We start from the raw sequence: 18,945 nt of genomic DNA on the forward strand, positions 1-18,945 counted from the left end.
TCCCTGCTCAAGAGGGCACAGTACAGGCCGTCTTAAGTTTGCCAGTGAACATCTAAATGATCCAGAGAAGATTTGGGGTCATTTCTGCTAAGGGTACAGGACAACTTAACTACAATGAAGGGTTGATGGACGGCACTGTAAAATCTGGATGAAAACCTCCTTCCCTAAGCCGGAATACTAAAGATGGGTCGTGGATGATAAAACCAAAACAAAACATACCACCAAGTCCACAAAGGAGTGGCTAAAGAAGAAGCAAATTATGATCATGCTGTTGCCTAGACAGTCTCTAGACCTCAGTCCTACAGAAAATCTGTGGAGGGAGCTGAAAAACAGCAACCAAGAACCCTAAAGGAGAGGGAACAAACCTGCTGACCAACTCCAAAAAACATCTTACTGCTGTGCTTGTCAAGAAGGGTTTGTTTTGCTTGGGATCAAATAGTCCCCTCAATGACATGAAAATCAACCTATAACTTTTATCTGTTTTTCTTGATTATAGTTTGATATTATGTCTCTCGCGATTAAAATGAAACTATCATAAAATCTAGGCACTGGTCATCTCTTTGGAAGTCAACAGGGAATGGAATAATTATTTCCCCCACTTTACACAAACATGCATACACATCCAAAATAGAATATAAAAACGCTGTATTTACCATATACACGAACGTCGTCCTCTCAGGAGAACCAAAAAACCTATTTTGGTAGGGGCGCAAGCATCCGTCGTGCACGTGGCCCCGCCTCCCGGTGGGAACATCCAATCAGATGTGAGTATTGTAATTTGACGGGAGGTCGTCAACAACTGATCGGAGAGGAGGAAAAGTGTCATTTGCTCGTGTGTTTGTTGTTTGCCGAGCGTTTTAGCGAGCAAGAGTAGTTCATGTGTTTTTAGCTCAAGGTGTATTAGTTAACGACAACCGCCCCTTACTCGCTTTTTAACTTGAATAAACAGCTATGGGCGATAAAGTTATGGAAAGCGGCTAACGTTAGCTAACTGAATGTATTTCAGTCGGTTACAATTGTCAGAAGTTGGCTAGTTTCAGGCTAGCTACTACGTAGTTAGCTACCGCTAGTGTAGTGTCAGGGAGCCTGCGGTGGGTTGTTGCCAGCGATAAAATCATTTCGGCTGTCTAGCGTCTTTGAGAGTGCAGAGGTTTCCCAATTTTTTTGTTTTGGACGGGACAAGATCTTTTGAGATATCTTACCATGGATTTGTTTGACAGTAACAGTTCAGGTAAGTAGACACGGGCAGAGGGTACAGTAAAAGAGCAAGCTAACAGCAGCAGGCCAGCTAATAACTGTCGGGACATTTGGCTGGGAGTGACATTCACCCGAGGACACATGCTGCGATTGACTTTTTAAAAACTGTATTAAAGCAGCTTTGTCTTTGCTGCGTAATTTCCTTAATTTTACTCTCAATCGATCTTGTTGATTGTTGATAGTCCTACCGTGACATGACACTTACATTTGCATACGAGTTTCATTTCCCCATAAGCATCAATCAGTGGGCTGCTTAAATATTTTAACTGAAATAAAGATAGTGAAACACATTTCTAACAGCTTAAGAACAGAGGTTGTGTTAACACAGCACCCTGTTACGTTTCAAGTTATCTGTAACAGCATAGCAGCACTGTTCGCTCGATATAAGTGTGCTTGGTTTGATAGCTGCTGTGTTTTCTCCTGACGTGGAGCGCCGATAAGTCACGCTCCCAGCCGCTCATGTTGTTTATAACCTCTGTTATGGTCCCAGGACGTGCATTGTTTTATTAGAGCAAACAAAAGAGAGGGCTGTGTACACACTATAACAGCTCAGAGGAAAGTAGCAGCAGCAGCAAAATCACTGTAGTTTGACTTCCTGTTTTTGTGTATCTTTGCGTGCATGTAAGGAGGTTTGATTGTGACTTGGTGATTTTCTGAGACCAAACTTGTATTTCGTAATCACATTTTCATCAGATAATGATGTTAAAACGTTTACATATTCTCCCTTCCTATAAACTTTAAAGAGTGAGCCATTTTGCAGTGTGTTTTCTGTGTTTTATTACTTGGGGACACACCTGCCAAACACAGGCACATATTTAGCTGTAGTTCTGTGAGTCTGCTGTTGGGTTTGTACTTGTTTTGCATAAACAGGAAAACCCCAGTTTGCCGATAGACTGCTTTAGTGTATTTACACACAGACCTGTGGGTGTTTTACATTTATCCTGCTTAATCATAACCATCACCATAACCACTTCTCTCTTCTGAGAATGTCATTTTGCTCATATGAAATATCTGTTTAACGTGTTTAGTCACTGCTATTCTTATAAACCCTTGTAGACCTTCCACTTTGCCCATTGCTTAGCTCCTAACCTATTTATAGATATTCATCATGCAGCAGTGTGGTCCAGACAGGGAGACTGTGTCGACCCACGCTGTCATATCAGAAACACTGTACTGAGCACACAAGGAGCAAAATAATTCACCTCTGACATTTCTGGTCTGCTGACTTTCTTTGGGAGTTAAAGCTCATCTTTGTTTGCTGTAGTTGTTTTTGAGTGAACACTTTAGGTGTTCAGTGTCTTTCTGTGCTTTCCACTTACAGCCATGAAATGGAAAGTGAAAACTGTTTAGGCTGTAAAACCATGAATGGACTGTGGGGCTGAAACTGCAGAGTTGCACAGTTCATCATTTTAATACTTTAGTTATTGAATTAGGAAGTTGAACATGCCTCTGATTGTTTCAGGAATTACTGTGGGGAAAGTCTGGCTTCCAGGCAGTGACTTAAAGTTTGTAAAACAAGGCCTTCTCTTGTCATAAAGCTGCATATGCAGGTTAGTTTGAGGAAATGCACGCCTTTAAAAACTGCATGTGACATGGTCTAGTGATGAGTAGTCTTTGCTTTAGCGTTTTCCTATTTGGGGACTTTTTTCACTTCTTTTCCCTGTGGAGAAGAAGTTATTCCAGGTTTGTAATGTCTGCAGTTTAGTCTTTCAACAACCTGATAAACCTGTTCTGTGTAGATAAAAGAAGCAGGAAATACTGAAGAAGGTGTTCTAACGGGAAATTTCAAAAACTCTGTGAGCACTTTATGAAACGTGGCTTTGTGTTGAAAGCGCATTCAGTGACAACATTGCTCTTTGTGCCAGATAGTCTCTTCTGCTACTCTGTAATTCTACATCTTAATTCTGTTACATCTCTCTCCTTTCAATCATTTCCCTTTTTTTTTAGCAGCATCTGTCTGATTTCTCTTCCTCTTTGTGCTACAGAGCGTGCCAGCCTGCCGAGGAACATGATTGAGAACAGCATGTTTGAAGAAGAGCCCGATGTTGTGGATTTAGCCAAAGACTCCACAGCCTTTCCGGTATGCCAGTATGTCAGGGTTGATAATGTGAGCGAATTGGGGCAAATAGTTGTAAGCTGCTTCTGTCTGACAATGCTATCTCTTCATCATGGTAATACTTCATATGCAGTTTTAGTTTTCAGTCACCGCAGTGATGCTGCATCATACAGCCTTATAGATAAAGTCTTTACACTTTCTCATTCTCTAATAGTCACCAAATCCTCTCTTAAAGCTCCTCGATCCTTTTGCAGCTGCAGAAAGGACAGCTACAATCATTATTAAAACACATCTTCTTTCATTACCTGTTATCTGGACTCTTCTCTTACCTGATTATTGTTTTTATCATTCATTTCTCTGCACTCAGTCTCGTCACCCCCTCTACATATGACATTTTACCCCGTGCTAACTAACTTACATGGAAAGTCTATACAATGAATAGGAATCTGCATGATTTAACCAGAGGATAATAGAACCTACTGGATATGCTCTCTCCAGACGTTTCCTGCTCTTGATCCAGATGAAGTGACATATGAACCCCGTAGTTCACGGTTACTTGTGCGAGGCCTGGGGGAAAACGACATGGATGACGATGAGGAGGACTGCGAGTCTTCAGCACGTTTGTTGGGCATGTCTTTTATGAACCGAAGCTCTGCTCACAGATCCAACTCTTCTCCTTACACCAGACAGGCACCACCAAGGTAAAGTATGGGATAATGTGCAGCAAGTTTACTTAAAAAATTTTTTTTTCTCTGTGGCATATAGGGCTTCATAAATACTTTAGTATTATTATATGATCTGAGTATTTTTGGAAAACAAATTTTGACTTAGTGAGTCGGAAGATAAAAGTACAGCATGTACAACAACATTGGTAGTCCCTGTTTGCCCAGCAGAGTTGTTAGTACTGTTGAAAAACAAATATATATTTATGAAGAGACATGCTGTTAGGAGTCCTGTCAGAAAACTTGTGGCTACAATTCCAATTTTGTTTTAAAACTATATTATGTCATTGTGCCAAGAATGAAATGACAGCAATGACAACACAGGCTAAGATGGTCTAAGTTTGAGTTGTGCTTCCGGATCAAAAAAGTAACCATTAAATATAGCAAAGTCATAGTTAAAATAATTGTGCAGGTTAACCTCAAAGTACTGTTATTGACTACATAAGGTAAATGTTAAAAAAAAGCTGTATGCAGATACCACATCCTGTCACATAATAAAAAACTTTCGCATGTGAAGGCTTCAACTTTCACCGGCAAACTGTCTCATACTGAAAGATGATCATTTTTATACTCGCTGTCTAAATGCCGGTTATGAAAGCTCGCATTAACCAAAACTTGACAATCAAGTTAGCAGAGAGATCCTCTTCATATTTAAAATGAGTTAGTGTAAGTAATGTTAATCTCGTTTTGATTTCAGGTCATGTTCACGACCCTCATCACGTACCATAGTTGTATGTGTGTTATTCCTCGTGATAGTGGCCTCAGTGACCATGGTATTCTACTTCCTACCTGGCTGCACCTTTACTAAAGTAAGGAAAATATTAATTAGTCTTCAAGAATATCAATTTCAGAGCAAAAACATTTTATTTTTCTCCATGCTCAGTCACACATTCATTGCTCACTCCAACTCTCTATCCTCTGCAGGCAGGTTGTCATAAGCCAAACAAGACCAATCCCATTGAGCCAGTCTACCCCATCTCCACAAATGGTGAATTGTTTCCATGGGCACAGCTCCGACTCCCTCAAAGCATAAAACCTCTCAGCTATGACCTCACCCTGAACCCCGACCTCGACAAAATGACCTTCACGGGCAGAACTGTTATCAGCATGTCTATACTTCACAGCACAAACCGCATTGTATTCCATGGTGCTAATCTCAACATTACCAAAGCAACCTTCAAAGTGGGTTTGAAGAGAATTTTTTGTGTTCTGATGAATAAATTTACTTTTTTTTTTTTTTTGTCTGCTAGTCTGTGACTAACACTTTCTCTCTTCCAGTTGGGTGATGGGCAGGCCAGTGATGTGACTGTACTGGAATACAAACCCAGACAGCAGTTAGCTGTTAATTTCTCAGAGGAGCTGAAAGCAGGCCAGTACTGTGTTTTGACAATGGAATATTCTGCCAACTTCTCAAACGCATATGATGGTTTCTACAAGAGCTTCTACATTGATAAGGATGAAAACAAAAGGTACCCCTTGCTCATTGGCTGTTTATTAGCAGGCTACTTACCACAAGCTTTTAAGGTGGCGGTAATTAAGGCATTACTTAAAAAGTTCTTATTTGTTCCAGCTGTTGTAACTAATTATAGACTGTTTTTAATCTTCCTTTTAGTTCAAAGAATCTTGAAAGACTAGTTAACTAGACTAGTTAATCAGTCAAGATTGAGAGTGCATCATAGCACTGAAACAGTATTAGTGAAGGTTATGAAACATCTTCTAATGGCCTTTGGCAATGAACTCATATCTGCGTTTGTCCTGTTAGACCTCAGTACAGTGTTTGCTACCACTGACCACAAGATTTTACTACAGATATTAGAACATACTGTTTGTATTAGATGAACTGTGCTGCAATGGTCTGAGTCATATCTGTTGGATAGATTTCCAATTAGTTAGTCGTGGAGTTCTGTGCTGGGACCAATACTTTTTACTTTATACTTGCTTCATTTAGGCAACCTTATAACAAAACACTGCATACAGTTTTATTGCTATGCAGATGATGCACAGCGTTATTTATCCATGAAGCCAGGTCGTGCAAATCAACTAGTTAAATTAAAGGGATGTCATAAACACATAAAGGCCTAAATTACTTCTAAATTCAGATGTAACTGAGGTTATTGTACTCAGCCCTAAAAATCTAACAGGATATTTACTTCAGATGGCCTCATAGTGTTACCTTTAGTAACACTGTGAGTCATCTTGGAGTCATTTTGACCAGGATATGTCCTTCAGCGTGCACATCAAGCAAATATATAGGACTGCCTTCATTCATGTGGACAAGATCTTTAAAATTAGAATCATCCTGTCAGAATGATGCTGAAAAACTAGTTTATGCATTTATTACTTCTTGCTGGACTGTTGTAATGCATTGTTATCAGGCTGTCCTTAAAAGTCCACGAAAACCCTTCATTTGATTCTAAATGCTGCTGTGAGACTAGAAAGAAAGACCGTATTTCTCTTATTGGCACCAGAATTTAATTTAAAATTTTTCTCCTTATATACAAAACCTTGAATAATCAGGTCCCACCTTATATTTAAGACCTCTTAGGACCATATCACCTCATTAGAGCACTTTGCTCTCAGATTCAAGGTTTAATTTTGGTTCCTACAGTTTTTAAAAGTAGAATCGGAGGCTTCATCGATCAGGTCCGTGTATTTTGGAACCAGCACCCAGTTTGGACTTGAAGAGACAGACGGCTTCTCCCACTCTACTTTTACGTTTTAAGATTAGGTTCAAAGCTTTCTTTTTTGATAAAGATTACAGTCAAGCCTGGGTCTAATGACCCTGACTCATACTGTACTAAGCGTAGGCTATTGGGGGCTTCCCATGATGCACTGACAAGTTCATCTTCACTCATTTCTTTTCACTCCCTGTGTGTTTATACACTACTAGTGCATTTAATCATTAGTACTTATAAAACTCCTGCCTTTTCTCTTATAGTTTTCCTTTTGACCTGTTTCTCTCTGCTGTCTACCCTTTCCCTTCACTCTCAACTGGCAGATAGTTGTCATTTCCCGAGCCTGGTTCTGCTGGAGGTTTCTTCCTGTTAAAAGGGTTTTTTTCTTTCCTACTGTTGTCACGTGTTTGCTCACACGGGGATGTCTTGTTGGAGTTTTTTTCTAATACTGTAGGGTCTTACACTTAAAATATACTTCACATTAAGGCGACTATTGTTGTGAATTGGTGCTATATAGGAACAATTGAATTGGTTCTGCCATAAGTACAGACTATGGAGTCAGCTCATCTCATCGCCACAGTCTAACAAATGAGTGCTTTAAAAATAACAAATACAGAAAGAAAATGTTTTATGGAGTTTAAACATTTCCAGCATGGTCATGTTCACCCCCTCTTTTCCCCAGGGTCCTAGCAGCAACACAGTTTGAGCCGCTGTCGGCCAGGAAAACCTTCCCTTGTTTTGATGAACCAGCTTTCAAAGCGACATTCCTGATTAAAATCAGCAGAAAAAAAACCTACATGACTCTTTCAAACATGCCCAAGGTAATTTAAAATGAATGAGTTTTGCATTATGATACTAATGGTTGAAACATTCTACTCAGTGTTTTATAAGGCTTCATTCATATGTGGTTGAATTATTTTTATTCACTTGTTCATTTGTTATTTTTGGCAGTATCCGACTAGATTTAAATGTATGAAAACTGACACAAGGTTTGAATTACATTTGGTTACAGTAGCATGAGAGTTTAACATCCTAATAGAGGTTTGGCTTTTGAAGAAGTGATTCGTCTTTTTTTGTACAGATGCTGAATGGTGACAATTTTAAATTAATGCCAGCTGTTACATACCGGCTTGGATGTACAAAATGAAATATGCTTTCTTCTGAGGAGGCTTACATGATGGGTTTGTCCACTGTATTATAGAGTTCACAGAGTTTCGATTTTTTAAGATACTGTCAGTTGCAGTAAACTTACAATTGTGCTTTGTCACTATGTAACCACAGTTTACAAAGCATAATTATAATAATATCCTGTCCTGAAGACTTTGTAATTCTTGTAACCACTATGGCTTCTCAGGTCACGGTGGGGGTACAGTCAATACTACCAGATGGTGTGCTGCACTGCTGTATTCATCCACAATAAGTCAACAATACTGATTTATTGCAGAGGACTTCAATACATCCTTGTTTTGTGTATTTCAGGCAAAATCCACAAATCTCTCCAATGGCCTTGTGCAGGATGAGTTTGAAAAGACCAGTGTTAACATGAGCACTTACCTGGTGGCCTTCATCGTTGCTGACTTCACCCCTAACACCAAAAATGTTTCAGAAACCCAGGTAGGTCTAGCAGAGAAATATTTTTCTGTTTCAGTTCAGCCTCTGCAAATATTTTTTTTAAAATGTATTTTTCAGTGAGGCTGTGCTGTTGTTGATAAACTATATATATGTGTATACATATAAATACCTTTTATTGTTTGTGTTAGGTGTCAGTCTACTCTGTACCAGAGAAAAATGGGCACACTGAGTATGCTCTGACCATAACCTCTAAACTGCTGGAGTTTTACAATAACTTCTTTGACATTAATTACCCTCTCAAAAAACTAGGTGAGTAAACCAATGGATATTTAATTATACACACTCTGTGCTCTATCCTTGTGTAACTGTTCTCCCCCTGTCCCGTTTTTACACAACCCCATATGCTGTCTTTCTCTGGTGTCAGACTTGGTAGCTATTCCTGACTTCCTGGCAGGAGCCATGGAGAACTGGGGGCTAATCACTTTTCGGGAAACCACTTTGTTAGTGGGCAAAGAGTCTTCTCTCCTGGAAAAACAAGTGGTGGCTTCTGTCATAGCACATGAGCTTGCTCATCAGGTACTTTTGTTTGTGTTTGTATCTGTGAAAAGAAACAGTGAATATGTTCACATGTCCAATGTTTTTTTGTTTTTTTTTGTTTTACAGTGGTTTGGAAACCTGGTGACTATGACATGGTGGAATGACCTGTGGCTCAACGAAGGCTTTGCCACTTACATGGAGTACATGTCACTGCAGGAAGTGTCGCCCGACCTGGAAACTGTACGTTCTGCCGTGTAGCTTGCCAAATTATTTGTCATAGTTTTAAATCAGATAATGTTATGTGCTCCTACATATGCAGTATGTCCTGTTTGTTTGCAGGGTAATTTATTCCTCTCAGTGCGGTTCAGAGCCCTAGACAAAGATGCACTAAACTCCTCGCACGCTGTGTCGACAGACGTTAATACAACAGAACAAGTAGAGGAGATGTTTGACTCTGTCTCTTATGAAAAGGTAAACTCTGACTTATAAGTACATCACATGCTGTTCATTAATTCACTTAACTTTGATTTCTAGCTGTTCATTTAAGGAAATAGTGACCCTCACATGAATTCTTGATAGTTTATTGCTAGTTTATTATTCTTTGTCTTCCAGGGTGCATCCATTCTTCTAATGCTGAATGCTTCCTTCCCCGGAGATCAACAGTTCAGAAAGGGTATCATTGAATATCTCAAACAGTTCAGTGGATTAAATACAGACACTGATGACCTCTGGAACAGCCTCACACAGGTATTAGTGGTGTGTTTTTTATGTTCATGCATATGTGTGTTTTTACTGACACAGTGGCTGGTTATTTTTTCCCCTTTGTGAAGTGGGATTGTGGCAAAATGTAGCCTTGGTAAAATTTACCATAGAGCTTGACCAATACAGTATTTTTAAGACCAATACCAATATTTGTTGATTTAAAAATCAATTTTTTTTTCTTTCTGTCGCACAACACCTATTTATTTACTCATTTACACTCTCCCTAAATCTGCATGGATCAGCTGGTTGTTGTGTTAAAAGATGTGCATGACTAATTGACTAGAAGTTCAAACGTTGCTGCTAGAAATAAGAGTTGGCTATATGTAGCATTCTTATTTTTTTAAATGGAAGATATTGTCAAAGATGTTACACAACCGCTGGGCACTGTCAGACTGCAGCCTTTACAGTTGGCTGCACACACCTCTCTGTGTGTCCGTGAAAGGAAATTGTAAATGAACGAGGGAAAAGTAAAACAGATGGCTGCCAGAGTGCTGCCTGCGCTTATCTGTAGTACTTTATAGTAAAGCATGAGCAGCCGTAGGTTGGTTTTGCCAGAATAAACTGGAGTAAACTGGAGTGTAGAAGCTAGACAGGAAGAAACTGAGGCTACTGCTGCTAGTTCTGCTATGGCTAGCCAAAGGCTGTAAGTTAATCTGATATTGTGCATATTTACAACATTATACAGAATGTAAAGTGCCGCACCTTTAAGCAACATTTAAAACATGATTGTCTAATAAGAAATATGATTAATGGGTTCATATAGCCCTTAAAATACAAATGAAATATTTGTAAGAAGGTTCTGACCTTTGGGCTCGTTGAGTAAACAAAGTTTTTCTCTCTCATTTAAACGGCTAGAAAATTAGTCACCAGGATGTATCCTAGTTCCAAACACCCATGTTACCAAAAAGGAAGATGCATAGTGCCCTCTGGTGAACAAACTATGTAACACCAACACTCATAACCTGGTTAAAGAGTGTTTCTCCTGTCCCTGCTTTACTTTTTTTTTTTTTTTACTTGTCATCTATCAACATTATACTTGCTGATATCAAACTAGTAAATAGATAATGCCTGATGGGCTCTAATCTACTGTAGCAGCAACTACAAGTGCTTTATCTGTACTACACTGTTTACGTCTTTGCATATAAGGAAAGATTTTGTTAGTGGATAGCATTGCAACTATGCAAGATACAGATGATTACATATGAGTCCTGAGTAGGCTCTTATAAGGCCTTTTGAAAATAGTCCTGTTAAATATAGATATGTTATATTACCTTGTTTTCTAACTTGATAAATAGTCTCATAATGGAGATTATTTAGAACTTCTTTTTTTAAATAGATATTTTTATTCTGTTTACTCTTTGCTGAGGTATTGCAGTCAATCTATAATTCAAATGTAGCTAATATGCTCTACATAGAATGTTCCCTTGCTTGTTCTCTTGCTTATTCCCTTTTGATGGCAGAGCACAAGACAGATGCAAAGACTATATAATTGTGACAAGAGTGTTTCAACCTAATGACCTCAGTTAAAGTTGATGCTTTCATTTGCTTAGTCATCTTATTGTCTGCCACAATGCTAACAACTTGATCAACAAGTCTCTCATAGTTTAGAGTTTATCTTTGATCTGTTCATCAAAGAGATCTTTTTGGATAGATTCTGTGAGTAGTGTACACTTTGTTGCCATTTGGATACTAGAAATTGTAATTGTTTGCACAAATTTTGAGAATATAGCTGCAAAATATGAGTCCCCTTCTACACTAATTCTCATGTGTGGAGAAAAAATGAAAGCGTGACATTTGGCTGCACACACAGATCAAATATTCCCCTTCCTATCCTCAGACCGATAAGTCCACGCACCACATGAATGTATCGCAGATGATGACATCGTGGACATCACAGAAAGGCTTCCCACTGGTCACTGTGAACCTCATGGGAAACCAGGTGACACTCGCACAGGAGCACTTCTTGCTCACATCTGACAATACCACGCATACGTCAAGGTGGGTTACACATTACCACACAGACAGACAGACACACATAAATCATAAGGACACCACCGTGCTAACTGTAGTGTGCACTCTGTTTAGCTTGTGGCATATTCCAGTGACGTACGTGAACGACAGCTGTAGTTTGGCCCCTGAGTGCAGACAGGTTTTCACTCTGAAAAATAAATCAGGTAAAAGACTAAAATAGAAACCTATTCTAATTGTCCTTGGCTGAGCTGCTCTCGAATGAAAAGTTTTAAGTGTATTCATGTGTTTATTTGTTTTGTTTTGGGGTTTGTTTGTTTTTTTTGTATTTTCAGACACATTTAAGCTGTCAGAAAATGTAACTTGGCTGAAGTTGAACTACAAAAATACAGGCTTCTACATAGTGGACTACGGAAAGGATGGCTGGTCTGCTCTTGCTCAAGCTTTGTTCTCAAATGTCGGCGTTCTTACACACGAGGACCGTGCTTCACTTATACATAACATCTTTGCTCTCTCCAGGTATCAAAGTCTTTTAATTGTATTTAGTGATGAAAGTCTTTTTTAAATTTCTTCTGCTTCATTTTGATGCTCTTCTGTTCCTCGTTTGTCCCGTGTCGTCACTAGATTGGGACGTGTGTCCTTCCTGCAGGTCATAAATCTACTGAAATATGTCTCAGCGGACACTGAGACTTCTCCTGTGACAGAGGCCCTTTTACAGCTCAATAATATCTACCGACAGCTTGAAAAAAGACAGGAGTCTAATCTTGCATCCCGCATGAAGGTATTGAACTCACACCCAAGAAATTAGATTTTCAGTAAAGACAGAATTTTTAAAGTTTTGCTTCTGACTCCAAAACAATGGATTTTAAATCAAACTGCCAAGATGTGATTGAAGTGCAGACTTGAATCTTTAATTCAGGGGGTTTAATAAAAAACTTTACATTAGCTGTATCTGGGGTAGTTTTCAATACCTGGCTAAAAGTCCTTTGCAGTCCTGCCTGAAGTCTAGGACTCACAGGTATCCCCAGTTGGTGTGTTTTCTCCCTTAAGATGTTCTGCTAAGCCTTTACTGCAGCCACCTTCAGCCGCTGCTTATTTGTGGGTCTCTCTGTCTTCTTTTTCAGTTTGACTGAAAAGTTGCTCTATTTGATTGAGATCAGGTGAATGTCTTGGCCATTGAAGAATGCCTCGTTTTTCTTGGACTGATTTTGCAATGTACTTTGGTTTGTCATACATTTATACTGTTAAGAGTTTTCTGATCAGTTTTGCCGCATTTCTCTGGATCTGAGCAGAGAGTATAGCCCTGTACACTTTACAATTCCTCCTGCTTCTTCTAGCAGCAGTGACTTCAACAGTAAACACGATTGACACAATTGTTATATTTCACAAAACGGCCAGTATGACGTTCTTTAATTTCACTATTAATCTACATCTTTTAACATTACTTCTTTTTTTTTCTTTTTTTTTTTTTACGTCATATTACGTGATAAAACTTTAATTTGCTAAAAAAAAATCTGACTTTGATTTGACACTTAACACATAACGTATCTTTGATAAGGTCAGAGCAAGTCTTTTTCCTAGTTCATCTGCGTTTTGGCTTTATCATGCTAATGAATGTGTTTTGTTTTGGGGTTTGTTTTGTTTGTTTGTTTTTTGACAGAATTTTATTATGAGCAAATTTCGTAATCTGACGGCCAAACAAACATGGGAAGAAGAAGAGAATGTGTCCAAACAGGAGCTGCGCTCTGCTCTGCTGGAGATGGCCTGTAATCTGAATGATGAAAACTGCACCCAGCAGGCCACGTCCCTGTTCAAAAAGTACATGGAGTCAAATGGTACTCTCAGGTACGTCCAGAGCACAACAAACATTTCATTGTCTTACTCTGCTTTGTTTCAAGCTGGTAACACGGTGAACAGTATTAGTCAAACATCATTTTAGAAATAGAGATTGACAGACCACGTGACTTTTGCGCATTGTATTGTGGGTAGGAGTGGCAACAAAATCAAAACACTGCATCAAGAGCTAGTATTTCCAGCATCATTAATTCTGCGGTTTTAATCCCTACTTGCATTTTATTTGCCCCCAAAACTGTTGTGTACAAAACGACGGTGAGTGTATGCACTCACAAAATGTTTAAAAACTTCAGATCCCTACAACAAGCCCAGGTCCAGTTTACTTTGGTGATTTGGACTATTCCATTTCACAGCTGTTGTTACATTTTTTTCTTTATCTCCTGGCCAACGCAATCTATTTGTCATTTCAGGTTGTAGTATTACACAACATTTTCAGATCTAATAGAAATAAAATAAGAATTCATTCAATTCAATGTCTCTATTTATAACTGGCATTATTGTTTCATTCTATTATAGAATCTTACAGGAAAGACGCAACATTGTATTCCATCATGCTTTATTAGCTGCTTCGGTGAAAAACAAATCAACAATGCCAAAAAACCATATTAAAACAACATATTGGAAAACAGTTATTCATCACTTGATTGCTTCAATACAACACTTGGGCACATATATGTGGGACTTTTCATGGCTGTTTTGAGCTCTCTCTCTCTTAACCGATCAAATCCCGCTGTGGTAGCAGCTTTAAAATCAGTATGACCCAGGTTGATAGAGGGTGCCCAGTCTGTATTCCAGCATTTTGTAGGCTGGTTTTCCTACAAAACACAACAAACATTGGCCCGCAAAGCCACAGTGAACAAAGCAGCATAGCGTAACGAATTCATTTCAAATCAATATAAGACTTATTTGTAACCTACATCAACAATCATGTTAAACAGAAGACTTACCTTTATGGAAATGCTTGGAGCAGACTAACATGTGAACTGGAGTGTTCTGGGACATTATATTTGGTCTTCGAATGGCTGCAATCCAGGTCATCCGTCGGCTCTTTGTTACTTCAGAAACATGGCTTAAACAATTTCTCTTCCACAACGTAATCCGATAACAACTGATCTCTTTACCGGTCGGCTTCCCGTGGCTGGTATGCGACCGGCTATTGCAGTTAATAATACAACAGCATCTTGCCATTCTTTCTGTTTCTTTTTATCACTGTGTGACTGTTTTCATGTGAAAGCCTGCGTGTGCTAGTACCGCTTGCCACTCGTACCCATAATCCTTTGCGGTTTTACGCCACATTTTCAATCTCTATGGAAGGTGATGGGACCTAATGGAATCAGAAAATTAGAATTGAGTAGCAAAAGTAAAAGTCTGTTTCTTTTGTATTTATTGTCATAGGATTCCTGGTGATCTGCAGCAGACTGTATTTACAGTGGCTGGCCGGTCTGATGAAACCTGGGACGCTCTTTTCAACATATATGTACATGCCACGTACGATTCAGAGAAGCGGAAAATGCTAAAGGGCCTAGCATCCACTCAGAACCCACAACGTTTAGTACAGTAAGTTTTTTTTTGTTTTGTTTTTGCATTTGTTAATTATGCGCTATTTTAACAAAGTCCGTTTCCCCGCCCATTAATTTCATCTGCAACTCAAAGTCCTGCGATGCCATTAAAATGACTTCACTTGATTCCACCAGAGCAAAAGTTTGACATACTCAAGGTCTCACAGTTACTCACCTTGTCAGTGCTGTAGTTATATTACTGTAGTTTACATGTAAAAATTGTTACTGACCCTGCGAAGTATTTATAGTTTGTTTTTTGTTTCTGGCATAAGCAATCTTGATGTTTACTGACTCAGCAGGTGGAAAACTGTTATTAAATTACTTCAAACTTGTTCTGCGTTTGGGGCATCATTATACTGTAATGTATAATGGTGCCCCACACATCTAAACAAACTGATCTTCAATAAGTTGATTAGACTGCATTTTGGGGATGCTAGATTATGTTAGAATGTAGCTGATGTCTTTTTCAGTAAGTCCATCCATTTATTTCCATCCATGCGGGTGTGAATAAACAGCAGCCTACGCAGAGAAGCACAGACCTTGCTCCACCAGCTCTTCTGGTGTAAAGTCAGTTGCTCCCAGATGTAATCTCTCCAGCATGTCCTTGGTCTGCCCCAGGGGCTCTTACTGGTAGAACAGGCACAAAACATCTCATCCAAAAGGGGCCCAGAAGGGATCCTAGTCACCTCTGCTGGGATCTTTCAAAACAGAGGAGTAGCAGCTCTACACTGAGTCCTGTCTCCATGGAAGAGCCCAGACAGCCTTCAAAGAAAGATCATTTCTGCTGCTTGCATCGGTCTTATTCTTTTGGTCACTACTCAGAGCTTGTGATCATAAGTGAGAGCAGGGACATAGATCATAGATTGATGTGACTGGTGAATCGCAACATCTGCTAGACACTGCCCTGTCTCTCTGTACATCTGCATTTATTTATCATGGATATTTAACAAGTCGTGAAAATGTTGTTATTAAAAGGTTGAGATTTGTATATTAGAAGTTATTTGTTTTAAAACCTGTTAATATAATAGTTATAAACCTTTGAGATGTACGGCAGTGGTGTCAAACGTGTGTCAAACACCAAAGGGTCCAATTCGACCCACTGGATGGCTTTACAGTAAAGTCATTAACTCCCCTGAATTTTCAATAGGATGTATTGTTAAGCCTTTTGTGATAATACCAGCATTAGTATACAGGAGTGAAAGTATAAAAAATGTTTCTAGATTACAACAAGAAGTCAGCAAATGAAGATTTTGTGCATTTTCACATTGATCTGGGAATTGTAATGACCACAGACTTCCCAGTTATTTTGAAGTAATGCTATGTTCTGTTTTCTGGCACATTTTTAAGGGAGAGCGGCAAAGAGCATTACACTTTGGTTTATGGCTTCAGTTTTTTAAAATTCTCCTCTATCTCAACTTAAAGCTTTCAAAATGTACTTCTTTATACTAAAGATTGTTTGATCCCCACGCTGTGTAGTTACAATCAGGGTCCTTTTGACATGTTTGGTTTCTTTCTAGGATTCTGTCGTTTGGTCTGAGGGGAAGTCTCATTCAGACTCAGGAGTTGCCTTTGGTTATCAGCACTATGTGTCAGAGCTTTGCTGGTTGTTTGTTTGCCTGGGACTTCATACAAGAGAACTGGGACCGCCTCATAGAGAAGTAAGTTAGTCTCAGAGTTTCCCTTTGTATAGCATTTTGAGATAATTTCACCTGAAAATTCAACGATTTTGTCTTTTGGGCTGCAGGTTCCCTATTGGCTCCTTTGCCATCCAGGCAATCATCAAATCTGTTACCTCCCAGTCCTCCACACAGGCACAACTTCATAAAGTATGTCCTTAAGTCATTTCTTATGAGAATGCATTTGTTTGACTCTCAGTGTACTTGTTTCGTGAGCTGAGCTTGTGTGTTTTGATGTCTTATAGGTGCAGGCTTTCTTCTCTGGTCTGAAGGAGCGTGGCTCTCAGATGAGAAGCGTGCAGGAAGCTTTGGAAACCATAAAGCTGAATCAGCGCTGGATGGACAGGAACCTGCCTACACTCCAAAAATGGCTGTAACACGGATGCTCCAACAAGTCTCCACCCCAGTAACAAGCAACTGGGCTGTTTCTTTGAGACAACAACAGTATTTGCACTATCTTAGGACTGTGTCCTTTACCTCCCCTCATCCAGACCAGAGCGCTAATCAGTGGTTGTGCTCTAGCTGGTTGGACAGGTTGTTTTAATTTTTGAGATTGGTCCTGTAAGTTGTACATGATAGCTCAGGGTGGATCTGATTGTGTGTGTGTGATTGTGACAGGGGGTCGTCAGATGCAATACACACTCCTCATGTTTTATGCTGTTGACCAAACCTCTTCCGCAGTTCTCATCTAAACCTCACGCCTGAGCAGACAATCATGCTTTCACCCACACTCCTTTGGCCCAACCATCTCTCAGGCACCTTTCATCGTGAGCTGTAAAACGGCCACTTTAAAATAAACTCAATAGTATGATTAATGTCAATATTACTGTGTATGTGAAGATGCAGCTGTCAGGGATTTCTCAGCAATGATGAATTTAAATTAATGTTACTTGATAGATAGGATTATCCTTAGAGTTAAAGTAACCACGTGTCTTTTTGTTGGAAGAATATCTACCTGTCAGCCTGTACTAATTATTCATGCGATCCCAAGTGTTTGCTATACTAGTCATGGTTGGGCTACAAGATTTGTTCGTTGATGAGTAGATGCCAGTGTGTTGGTATTGAATGAATGTACTGACAAAAATATCCCACTGTGTACTGTAGATGATGTACAAAAAATAGTGCAGGTTTAAAATGATAGCCATTGTGTCTTAGGTGAGAGCAGGCAGTGCACACTGGAGCTAAACATTCATTTCTTCCTTCCTTTCTATCTCTCCCCCAAACTTTAATCCCAGCCAAGCTTTAATCAACAATTTTTTAATTTTTTTTTTTCTTTTTAAATTTGGATCACTTTCCTGCAATGAAGTCACTTTACAGACTCACTCTTTGGCTTTTTCCGCTTGTAAAGTTGTAATTATAGTGTAGATATGCTCAACCCCAAAGCCTTTTCCCTTGCCGTTTTGGATGTACCATTTTAAACATCTAAACTTTAAACAATTTAATAATTAGCTTTCTCGTGTGTGTGTGTGTGTGTGTGTGTGTGTGTGTGTGTGTGTGTGTGTGTGTGTGTGTGTGTGTGTGTGTGTGTGTGTGTGTGTGTGTGTGTGTGTGTGTGTGTGTGTGTGTGTGTGTGTGACTGTACACATCTACCTGATCAGGAGTCTTGGTTAAAGTGTTTTACTGCATCTCTTGATTTGAGACAACACCTGGAGGTCATTTGCTCATGAATGTTGTGTTTTAAGGGCTAATGTGCATATTTAAGTATCCAAAGTATACAGAAGAACAATCCATGTTGATAGTTTGCTCAGTAAGCTGTTACTTGTCAGCCAAAAATAGGAATGTTTAAAGTTGGTCCAGTGTTAACCACCTCTGTATGTTCACTATTTATTGTCTTGAGATAGCTCCTCCAGTTTTGCAACAAGATGTTATTTAAGTACAGCTGTACCCTCAGCCAAAGCGGTACTTATTCACTCTATTGCTTGCCATGATTGGCAGGTGAAATGTGATCATCATTACATTCAGGAGGCCTGCATCTCTTTTTTGGTGGTCATAATATTGTTTGTTCCATTGATGTGTAAAAAAAAAAAAAAAAAAAAAAAAAAAACCCAATGTCCAAAACAGTAACAACAGACTGTTGTTACAAAGGCATCTGTGCACAGTTGCTGGTAATGGTGGCCTTTTTTTTATTTCGGAGAATGCAACTATTCCTGTGAACAGGTGAGAACGATGGTGTACGGCACTGTGAAGAACTGAGATGGTACCGATTTGGTTACACTTTACCAGTAAAGTTTCCCCCTTTATTTATTCCATTATATCTATAATGACTTTACAGAAATATTTTGGAATCCTTGCATTTTTATCCTCCTG

The 18,945-nt window shown here is 39.2% G+C and overlaps 1 protein-coding gene across 1 annotated transcript; it reads left to right on the forward strand.

The window, feature by feature from the left end:
* The first annotated feature begins 786 nt into the window (after positions 1-786).
* Positions 787-18,696, forward strand: lnpep (leucyl/cystinyl aminopeptidase). The gene is made up of 22 exons (XM_082553654.1): positions 787-1,231; positions 3,243-3,337; positions 3,812-4,014; positions 4,733-4,844; positions 4,960-5,217; positions 5,314-5,504; positions 7,393-7,531; positions 8,190-8,324; positions 8,471-8,591; positions 8,707-8,858; positions 8,946-9,059; positions 9,159-9,290; positions 9,432-9,566; positions 11,419-11,579; positions 11,667-11,755; positions 11,885-12,068; positions 12,174-12,330; positions 13,210-13,394; positions 14,799-14,960; positions 16,480-16,620; positions 16,707-16,788; positions 16,884-18,696. The coding sequence occupies exons 1-22, from the start codon at positions 1,204-1,206 to the stop codon at positions 17,013-17,015; spliced, it is 3,108 nt and encodes a 1,035-aa protein (XP_082409780.1). The 5' UTR covers positions 787-1,203; the 3' UTR covers positions 17,016-18,696.
* Positions 18,697-18,945: the final 249 nt, after the last annotated feature.

Source organism: Aulonocara stuartgranti (assembly GCF_965226115.1).
Source record: "Aulonocara stuartgranti genome assembly, chromosome: 12".
Taxonomy (NCBI): Eukaryota; Metazoa; Chordata; class Actinopteri; order Cichliformes; family Cichlidae; genus Aulonocara; species Aulonocara stuartgranti.